We start from the raw sequence: 11,595 nt of genomic DNA, 5'->3' as shown, positions 1-11,595 counted from the left end.
CACCTCCTTCAACTTATTATACATATATATATATATATATGCAACTATGGATCACGATCTCACCTATGGACTACAATCTGATTACAGTGTCGGGTTTGATAGTTTTTCCTAAGCTTCTGCTGTCGAGAAAAAGACATCACAAGACTCAATATAGGGGATCACTTAGTCCTTAAATGGAAGAAATGTTTATATATATATATATATATATATATAAAGAAATGCCGGGTTTTTGCAATGACTTCATGTGTGTGAAAGGATTTCTTCATGTGTTTCAACTGAATAATATTAGAAAATATCTTACGAGTAGTATACTTCCACGGCTACCTGAGATACTATATTTCTACTTTATAAGACATTTATTTTGATGAATATCTTGAATATATTGATGAATGAGTCGAACGCTTTTCTAGTTTAGTGTGGGCGTCGTAGCATTCATCATACATACTTTTGGCCATGCGTTATAAGAATTCATCAGAATTAGGAATATCTTAATTTAAAGTAGCTTGGTTCACCTGTCTGCAGATAGCGGAATCGAGAGAGCATTTGGCGTAGGCCAAGACTGCAAACGTAGATTAACATGATTTTTCTTCGCGTTTGGCAGTCACAGATAGGATATTGAACGTCTTCATCGTTATACGGCCAGTATCCGTGTAATATTGTAATCCTTTTTATCCGCACAGGGCCAGGGTAAGCTTGATAAATTGTCTTAAGGATCCTTGGCGCAATTTTGTAAAAATGACGATTCTCTTATTCATCAATAGACATATATTCCTCGTTCAGAGTGAGTCGCGTCATACGTGAAGTTAACACAGTTCACCCCTCTGTTTTTTAGTACGTCTGCCGATTCTAATCATTCTGAGTGCCGATCGTAGGCACTTAGTATTGAATTTTCGCATTTGTAAATGGCAAATTGCTAATCACTAAGAAAAAAATTATAGATCCCCATCTATGCATGCAATATTTCTTTGATTTTATAATCGTGATCTGTCCGACTTGATGTATGAACGAGAGATAACAAAAACTCAGCGGCTTGTTTTGTAGTGAAATCATAATCATAGGTAACAGAGGCGCCCGGTGCTGTAATATATCTTTTCTAAACATTTAAATGTTTTTTTACTTCCAAAAATACACAGTGGAGGCTTATATATCAGCCAGGAATGTCAAGTAAAATCGGTTGATGGAGTTCCTCAATCTGGTAATCGTCCACGTAGCAGGAATTAAAGTACAACTTGTATGTTTAATAGCTTTTTCCGTATTACCTGACTACTAGTACGAAACGATACCGTACTAGCTTATTTCGTCAGTGATGACTTTTGACTGGCCCTAACCGTAATGACCATATCCATAAAAAAATCTATGTCATCCTTTTCCGTGAGTTAATCCGATGGGCCTCGGAATTCAACTGTTGCGGATAGATAAGCTATACAATAATTTAGCGTTCTAAGTAAGCTCCGAACAATGTGTAACATTCATAGATGCCAGTATTTGAATTATGCTATCAATTTTTGTTTGGCTGGGTGTCTATCTTGTTTACTAATCTATCCATAGTAAATCAAAAGTCTTTATCCTCTATATATCTCTATATATAACCTCTATATATATATATATATACCCTCTATATATATAACCTCTATATCTATCTGCCTCATCTTGGTATGCAGAAAAAAGCACTTACTGAAACGAGTCTTCAAAGCATCGAGACGAATCGCGATGTAGTTTACTTATTCGCGCTAGCTATGTTCGTCTATTCTTCTTTTCAGAAAACGAGGCTAAAATACGTTCCATTTCTGATATAACTGTGTCCATTATTTTTCGAAATTGGGCGGGCTCTATCTTCACGCCAAAGAATAACTGTTTACACCTAAGTAAACCTTTCGTTTGTCTCTTGTTCAATTCTGACTGTGGATACACTTACACTAGATCCTTCTACAAGAAGTATCGGCATCTCTGCCCCAATCAATTTGTCAACAAATCATCAGAACTTGGAAGCAAATAATAATGATGATCAGCCATCTGTCGCGGTGGTTAGATATTTGGCTACCTTATTCGTTCGTTTTTGATAACTGGCACAGCTATATAACAAGGGAGTTGAGTTGTCATCCTGTCGTTTAACTTTTGTTCAAGGTTCTTCGCCATGGAACGCTACGTATTGCCGAAACAAGTTTCTAAAAATTCTGAGTTTTTTTTTACGTATGGGTTCTTTCAATCTTCCTTTCCTGGCCGCAATGACTTCGTTATATGCTTAAATTAAACTTTTACAGCTATAGCATACACTACATTCCATTGCATGCTAAAATAAAATGTTTCCACTTGTTCTACCTTGCCGCATGATTTACTCGTCTGAAACTGGATGCTTCAATCTGTACATCCCGGTTCCATGCAGACCAAAATTGATGAAAAACTTGCCATAAAAAAAAAGCCATGAGGTTCAATATATTGAGTGCCAGTTGGTATAGAGTCAAGCACGGATACAGTTGAACAAAGGACGCATAACAATAGAGTTAGATTTAGCAATTAACAAAAAAAAAAAATCTAACCTATAGAAGTGCTTATCGAAGGTACTATGATATGATAAACGTTATAGTAGTTTCTGTTTTAACCTTCGCATCATATATCCATATACATATCTAGCTGCTGCTTCTTCTGTGTGATCGTAGTCGATTTATTTGAAGTCGTCTTTATTTATTTGAAGTCGTCTTTATTTATTTGAAGTATTATGAAATGATCTGACGCGAGTACGATGAAGAACTGCAAAACTGATCAACGTAATCTGCAAGCAGGCTGCATTTCAAAAGGAATCAAAAATTGAATATTGCTTATGTATGTGTATAGATACTAATTCAAATCAACGAAGTAATCTCACTGAAAAACTGCTATACGGCATTGCTCTAATAACACAATTACGAGAAAATAATAACAAAGCTCATTGTTTGCATACGCTTAGTCATATCATCAATTTATTTAATTCTAATAATAAAATATATATACAAAGTATATATATGTGTGTATATATATATATATATATATATATATATAAAAGTGAACTCATTTTCTCTGTCACTGTTTACTCAAAATTAGAGTCAAGTGTAGCACTAAATTTTGTGTTCGTTATAGTTTTCTAGCTTTATCGATCGTTTCAAAGATTATTGGGCATTTTTTTTCACTATCCTCGACAGCCGTACTCCGATAGTACGCTGGACCTTGAAACTCTTTGCAAAACACGAGTGCATGTATCACTGTTATCACATTTCTGGAAACTCCCTATGCTATGTACCATCCTTTCAATGAAATTTTGTTGTGCATGCAACCCTATACTCATCCTACACAGTCTGATTAGCATATATAGGACTATTTTTGCTATTTAATAAGTTTCGAAGCTGAAACCTCTCGATCGCTTTAAAAATCTTTATTCTGAGTTTTTTTTTATAGAAAAAAAAGATCATGATGTTTGCGGATATCTACTGTAATACGTGGTGATATTCTTATTTGCTAGTACATCCGTGTGAGTTCTGTTTTTCATTCAGGAAGGAAAATGTCCTACCTATCGCTGTTATGAACATTATAGCTTTGCTATCTATTTACCTTATATATGTTCGTTTATGATTCTTATTTTATTAACGTCTCAAACATGTTTTGTATTTCTTCTCTATATCTCTTCCTCATCTATCATGTTTAATTATCGTATAGATATACATATCTTTCGACTTAATGAAGCATTTTTGTTGAATAATTATCTTAGCATGAATCATATGATTTTTATTAAGATAATTTATTTTCATTATGATATCTTGCATGTCGCTCACCTGTTCTGGTTGTTCGTCTCACGATTTTCTTCACTTGTTATTACAATGATGATAATAATAATAATAATACTAAATTCTGTATATCCTATAATTTTATTCGTTTGGATCTAAGTTATCATTCTAAACAAATCATGCCTGTGATCGGTGTGTTGACCATTTTTCAGATTCTCTCTTTCTTTTTTTCTTCATTTCTTTCTCTCGGTCTCTTTCTTTCTCTTGATCAGTCATTCGTGGTAGCACTAATCGGGCCATCAAAAAAATGATCTGTACGTAAATAGGGCACTGAAATTATTACCCACTTTAGCTGCCCCCTCCCTCTGTAAATCACGATGTTGGTACCGACAGCTCTTCGTACTGGTATCTGGTTATGGAACGTAATCGTCTTATACATAATGTTCCGGTATCATAAAAACGTTCGTCGTTATGGTTTTGATATGATTGAATTCACACACACTTTCCCTGGACGCTCTTCCTCTGACTGATTTGTATGAAGATGAATTTAGGTCGTATGCAAAACCGTATATGCCTTTTACAGTCAGTGCTAGACATAGTGCATAGTCCCGTGCGACTTGTAAGTCCGCCATTAGATAACATTTCGAATCAACATTTTGCCTATTAATCTAAATTATATTAATTCTCAAACGTGTTTGTTGAGTTATTTTTGGCAAAAAATCGAACAGTACCGTTTCTCATTTGTGTAAATTTGTCACTACAGTAGTTACCTTGGCCAGCCATGTTTGCTTCGTGACCTGTATGTATATGTATTTTTTTTTACTTAGCTGAAATTTTCTCCTCTGGAATTTGAAGTTTACTACGGTAGCAGCAATAATCATCATCATCATCAGTAAATATATCGCATCATTACTCCATCGTATTGGCCTTTGCTCTTTAATAATGATACTATTCCATTGTACTTTTATATACACGCCGTCCACAAATGTACAAAGCTGGACAGCTTTCTCCGTGTATGGATCATTACTACTAGACCACCGCTCTCTGGCGTAGATTTGCCGCAGATTCCCGCGACTGATACGCGAAAATCAACAGGATTTAGTTAGTATTGTCGTTACACTCTTTTCCGTCGTTGTCTGGTCTGAGGTTGGTTCTATCATTTTTTTGCAAAAGTTCCTTTGTCATACTTTTCGGCTGAAAGATCGTCCATACATGCACTGCCTAATAGGCAAGATGCTTTATTATAAGACAGTTCTTTACTGAAGTGTTCATTATTATAGTCGTTAGTTTCGAACGTTTATTAATTCCAAAAAGTCAACATTTTTTCTCTCGGAGTACATCGAACACGGTGCCTTTTGCTGGAGACTGTTTACCGCGCACAATCTTTTACAATTTGACACCACTATCTTGTCTTGCGTTCACTATTTAAAAAAAAAAACACGAACAAGTTTAAACACGATGATCATTATCAGTATCATTGTTTCAAGCTTAAAAACATTAGTTGCTCAAAAAAAAAAAAAAAAAATAGAAAGGTTATTGATTTAAGCGCAGGACGAAAGACATGCATAGATAGGATGCTTAGGCAGCATCTCTCGTTCTTGTTATAATACCAGGGTGAGCTAGACTTTGTTCAGCCGCACTCACTATCAGCTAGCGATTCTCAAGAAACTATACAACTCAAAAAACTCCAGTCTCGTCTCTAGTCCTGGCTAGCCCTGCTGCAAATCTAGTTGGAGCACAGGCGTATTCGTTAAGAGGTATTAGGAAAAATCAAGGTCAATAATCAAACTCAATGCAACTGAGTTTGGCACGAGCAAAAATGGAATTCCAAGGATGGCGCTAGTTATCATAATTTCGGCTGGCGTTTTCGTCTCTACGGCTGGGATAATATAGGCATTAGGGAGAAATAGAATATATATATATTGCACGAGCTCGACGTGGCAGTCTCGGCTGTTTAGCTTATCTCATCTTGAAAAGCAAAAAAAACAGAGAATTTAATAATATCAAGAAAGAGTGCAGCTATACATTCTGCATCGCAAACATGAGTAAATGCCGCAACCATGAGCCATATTGAAATCATCGGTATGGAACATATATTCGGAAATTCTTCACTCCTAAATTGACAACGATCTTTGTTCGCTGCAGCAAGTTTCAAGTAGTTACTGTATCCAACGAAAAAGTGACGGAACTCTACCGAACTTAAGCGAATATGCTGTCATGCCGCAAAAGCCCACACAAGCAGAATAACTATGAAATTTTAAAAGATTAAATACACCTGAATTATCCCACATCAAATTGATCACGTGATGCCATACGAAAAAAAACAAAATAACCTTAGTTTAGAACCACTCATTACAGAGATGAAATTTAAGTTGGCTCAAGTACCATAAAAGTGGTACTAATAATAAAGGAGTTAATTATTTATAATCATATAGCACCCACTAACACATTGTAATCCGGCCTCCTTTTTGCATAGCGTGCTCGCTTTTATCGTGTTCACCTTTGTAATATCATTGTGTTTCGCTAGACCCAGTCCCCAGTTGTGGCAAGTGCTAGTCCGTTGGTAACCACCCATTAGACCTTCGAGTATCAATAGCGCCACGTATTTGCCTCTTCAGTGTCGCTGCCTAAATTGTGGTTAGTTCAGTAACAACCGAAAAGAATAGGAGGCCACTAGAATACGGCGTCCGTTCTTCTATTTCGAGTTGATCTTGTGTTTTGTTGTTGCTAATGCTGCTCATCATGCGCTGTATGGATTATGATAATATTGCCCTTTTCGTTCAGTCGTCACTTCTAGATATATGTTTAGTTGCTTTGGATGAACTTTTAGTGTTATACCTTTTCCTTAAACTGAGCCGCAGTTACCGATGCCGACACGCTTCGTATCTAGGGTGATATACGCGCCGATCTAAAAGAAACCATAATCTCTGATTTCTGAGCCTTGCAAAGCTGTGTCCTACATTGTGATGTTATATGGATCCGCGAGCCGCTCGCACACAAACAGGTTCCAGTTAAACTGTAAGCTAAAACTTACTGGTCTTAGTTTAAAGTACCGATTTTAAGGTAATTCAGAGGCTGTATGTGTGCGAGTTCGCCAACGCGATGCTCAACGGTGCAGGCTGTAATTGCCATTTCTACGGCACTGACCAGTGGAAACTGCAAAATTATTATTGTGAGAATTCTTTGGATGAGTCGGACGTCTTGCTGCGGCATTTTCGGCTACGCTTGACACGCGCATGACAAACCCTAGTCCGTTGTTAAATATATAGTAAATATAGCACACTCCTAAATGTCACACGCTAGAAAAGTTCCGTCGTTTGAGCATAGCGAGCATTGAGCAGAAACCCTTCTAACAAGTAAATGATCTCTTTCCAAATCCCCCCCCCCCGCTCCCCCTCCAGTCTAATCATCTGTTACAATCAAGTTCTGGTTCCTCGTTACACAATAGCAGTTGTCCGTCGTGGGTTCGTCTTAATCTTGCTTGAGAGTCAGTTAGTTTTTGTTTATTTTCTGATCTACCATAGCAAGATCATGTGCGCCACATACTCGTCGATTTCAGGGAGCCGACCGCCTAGCGCTATTGAGTGGTCTAAATAATTTGAAATTAAATCATCTTCAAAATATGAGATACAACGAATCCAGAACAACCGTCATCCTATTAAATTAGTAAGTTCACATATCAAATATGATTAATATTGCCGTATCTATCTATAGGTGAAGGATACAGGACTAAGGCAAAATAAAGGATCGCTTTTGAGAATGCTTTCGCACAAGTTTATCGACATTTCCCGGTACACGAACCACGAAAGAACTAATCATTCGATTATTGCTGATATAGTCATTTTTGGCCAATAGCCATGACAAAGAAAAGTCGAAAGAATCACGCTTTGCATTTAGACACACTTTTTGATGGCCGGTGCCTCTTGGGCAGAGTCAGAAGATCCCATAGAATGTTAGACCAAAGTCCTCCTCTTCTTTGTTATCAGCGATCACAGCCGGTATGGCCTTACCTGTCGAATGTATGCACGCCGAATCGTTATTTTGCAGAAGTGGAGCGTTCCCAACCGACGGGGTGATAGCTGAGTGCAGCGAGGACCGTGTCACGGAATGGGACATTATGGGTTTGAGCCCAGACAGAGAGGGCGGTGCCAAGGGCCTAGGTTGATCGCAGCCGGCACGTCCGGCAGCCTCAGGTTAGAACTCTTCTGCGTCTCGGTAACTGGGCTCAGTCGACACAAAATAGTCGTCAAAGAAGTTAAACAAATATTCGAAAGTTGGCCGTTTCTCGGGCTCTGCGTCCCAACAATGCATCATACACTGAAAAACGGAATCGGGACACTCGACGCCCTGTGGTTTTGGCATGCGGTTGCCCTGTTCGATGTACTCAATCACCTGACGGTTTGGCATTCCTGCAATGGATGTGATGACAGAGGGTGACGTGAGCAAATTACATAAATTACAAGCAGCATAATATAATTGTCTTTGAGAGAATTGTTTTGTACCATTCGCACGTGCATGTAAAAATAATAAGTAAAAAAAAGAACATAAGCATAAATAGGCTTGTTAGATATATATATCGCCATTATACATATCCTAGTTTGCCAAGGTATGCTAAAAAATTAGTTCAAGATAGAAAAATTAAGAACTCATATTTATCAAAAATAGATAATAGTAAAAATTTATTTAGGTAATGTTAAATGATCAATAACAGTATAACATTGATAAAAGGAATACAATAAAGACGCCCACTTACCAGGATACGGTATTTGGCCGAATGTTATGAGCTCATATAGCAAAATGCCGTACGACCATACGTCGGATTTGATAGAGAACTTTCCGTAGAGAGCAGCCTCGGGGGCAGTCCATTTAATCGGGAATTTGGCACCTTGACGTGCCGTATATTCGCTATCTTCGATGATGCGAGCGAGACCGAAATCAGCCACCTACACGGATTAGTCGCGGAAGAAAGAGTAGACATATAAGGCAATTGATTACAATTTGACCGTAGCACAAATTATACTGCATAGATCTGAGTGCTTTGAAAATCATAAGAGCAAACATAGCTTTTAGAAACCGCGTCCCTTTGCTTTTAGAAAATATCATACAAGTCCCCCATATTTTAAGTGTAGTAAATTGATGTCAAACAACGCGCGATCAGTCCATGTGTAGCATCTGACTACACTTAAACTAAAACCATGTCAAAGAAACACTGAATCTAAAGGGAAAAATATAACGAGCGGGGCTAGCTTCCTTACAAATGCTGACGTGTTTGCCTTGTGAAGTTAGTTAGGAACACATTGCGATCTAGGCTCAAATCCGGTCTTGGTACACTTCGTTTTGCGCTGAGGATCAGCCGTTTCAGCAATCATTTACTAAATCAGTACCGGACGTAAGATACAAAACACTTATTTGGCCTTTATGCGAACTGTGGGTTAAAATAATACTGTGATAATTTCAGATCATACTTGAAGGACCGAAGATGGGTTAGTAACACAGACCAGTGGGCGTAATAATCGCAATGCCTCAAGAAACTTACCTTAACAATATTATTCTCGCCCACGAGGATGTTTCTCGCTGCAAGATCTCTGTGAATGAGCTGTTTGCTTTCAAGGTATTGCATGCCTGAGGCGATTTGCGCAGCCATGTCTATCAGTACTGGCAGTTTGACTTTGGTACCTTTGCTAGCTTCATCTTGCTTACGCAGGAACTCCAATAGAGACCCATTGCACATGTACTCTGTGATGATATAGATCGGCTCTTCCTTTGAGCATACGGCATATAGAGATACAAGTTTCTCATGTCGAAACTTCTTCATAATGGCTGCCTCCTGCAAAAAGGCGGCAGGATCCATCGTGCCTGGTTTAAGTGTTTTTACTGCCACTTCCTTGGCATTTTTCCACAGTCCATACCACACCTCGCCGAAATTGCCGCTGCCAAGCTTGCGGATCAACTGCAGTGAGTCCCGAGGAATCTCCCAATCATGTCGGGTCTCAGGAGAAAGATCCCAAACGTGCGGTTTTGGCTTTGGGCACGGCAAAGTCAACCGATGGCAAAGTCCATTTGCTCCTGAAATCGACCAAGACGTCACGGATTCCATCAAGTGCATTTCTGAACTATAAAGAACTCGGCAAGAAATCAGTAGATGGTACGCACTTAAATACATCATGAATAATTTTGTAGTAAGTTGTACTCGATCACGCACTTACCCTCGGAATAGTAGGAAACAAGCTGCTGCAGCGAGCTGAAGGTCATTTTGGTTGTTACGTAGAATCCTCCCTGGTCGAGCGTCTTTATCTTGTAATGCTTCACATGATCTCCCTTTGAGGTTTCGTAATCCTTAATGGACAGAGAGTAGCCCCCTGCCTGGGTTTGTTCCCGATGCCGGATAAGGAATGTGCCTCGCGGGTTGGAGTCCATCATGAGCATCTTCTCCGCGTCCTTCCGGGAGATTCTGCCGAGGAACCAGTCTTCACTCTCAACGGACTTTTCAGCTGCTACGAAGTTACGTGGAATGAAGCCGTGTCGTTTGTCAACGCTATGTCGTGCGCACCACCAGTCGGCATCCGAATCATCGAGGATAATTAGCCTGTCACCCTATCACAAATGAATTAACATTTTTATAATAAACACATTAAGAAGTTGGTCAAAGTGAGGCATATCAATATCAGTCTGATTTAATAATCTAAATATTATTGATTGAGAACCATTTCGGTTGGATATTGCCAGTTCTACATAGAAAAATCAGTTAAATCTTATGGGTTAAGTGCTTAGTAAATACCTAACATATGCGTCTTTTACACACACGTTTACCTTTCTAAAGCTGAGATCGCCATCCGCACGTGCCTCGTATGAATATAAAGCAACAACTACTTTCTGTTGTCCGCCACTTGCTGACGCGCTGCCTGAACTACGGGACTCCTTCAGTCCATCGCCGGAAGACGGAGGTTTCGAGTATCGTTCTCCTGATCCGCTTCCGCTGCCAGCGACACCTGCGCCACGGTTCGGCGTACCGTTATTGCTGTGTGAAGTCGCACCCGTCTCGTGTTGTTGTTGTTGGTGGTCTTTATTTTGTCCTCCTGGCGTGCCAGCATGCATACTCGCCATGTTCGGCATCCTTCCGCTACCATGGTGCATCTGCGCATGGTGATTTGGGGTCTGTTGCAGTTGCTGATTGTTTAGCTGTGCACCCATGGCGCCATTATGACCATCGTGGGCAGAGCTGCCCTTCTTGCTGCCGCCTTGACGTGATAAACAGTTACCCATCTTGGCTCGCTTTGGCTAGCTTATTTATCCCTAATTGTTTTAGGAACGGAAAAAGTTACCACTATAGCTATTCTCGACAGACTCGTCTTGGTGCATTCAACTTATATTCTCCGCTGAGAAAATAAAGTCGGAAAAGTTATCACAGGCCACGGCTCCGCTGGTTGGAAAAGTAGCAATCAAAAGCTTCGTCGTTGACGCTAGGTTGCACTCTGCACTTGATTATGCTAATGGCAGTTGTGCAACCTCAACGATACCAGGGGCGGGACGCAGTGGAGTGAGGCGTTCGGCAGCTGTCACCACCTGGGGGGGGTGGGAGGTCTACAACGACGCTCAAGGCCCCCAGTGCCGTCTGAAATTGAAAAAGAAAAGGTTACGAATACGTTTGGAAACACGCTACAGTGACTAACGCTAACTATATAGTAATACAGCTAAATTTTGTTAGTATGAATTTCAACAGGCACAAATATCTGACAAATGCTAAAACACAAACCTCACACGTCTTTTCGCATTCATGCCGGCGCCAACGCTCACGTTAAATCATGGGGATTCTCAAAGCCTCTTTTACAAATTGAATAAT

At 39.5% G+C, this 11,595-nt stretch overlaps 1 protein-coding gene across 2 annotated transcripts; it reads right to left on the bottom strand.

Annotated features, from left to right (window-relative positions):
* Positions 1–2,926: 2,926 nt before the first annotated feature.
* Positions 2,927–11,367, bottom strand: Src64B (Tyrosine-protein kinase Src64B; the record flags this gene model as incomplete). 2 transcript variants are annotated; one of them, XR_002683799.2, is given in 6 exon segments in its annotated part: positions 2,927–5,176; positions 7,766–8,164; positions 8,509–8,698; positions 9,292–9,821; positions 9,962–10,349; positions 10,566–11,367. XR_002683799.2 is itself a non-coding variant. In XM_022843085.1 (5 exon segments), coding segments are annotated over 5 exon segments (1,776 nt in total). In that variant the 3' UTR covers positions 2,927–7,949.
* Positions 11,368–11,595: the final 228 nt, after the last annotated feature.

Source organism: Varroa jacobsoni, unplaced genomic scaffold (genome assembly GCF_002532875.2).
Source record: "Varroa jacobsoni isolate VJ856 unplaced genomic scaffold, vjacob_1.0 scaffold_1038, whole genome shotgun sequence".
NCBI lineage: Eukaryota > Metazoa > Arthropoda > Arachnida > Mesostigmata > Varroidae > Varroa > Varroa jacobsoni.
Note: the sequence above shows the minus strand (reverse complement) of the source record. Positions and strands in the feature narration are given on the sequence as shown.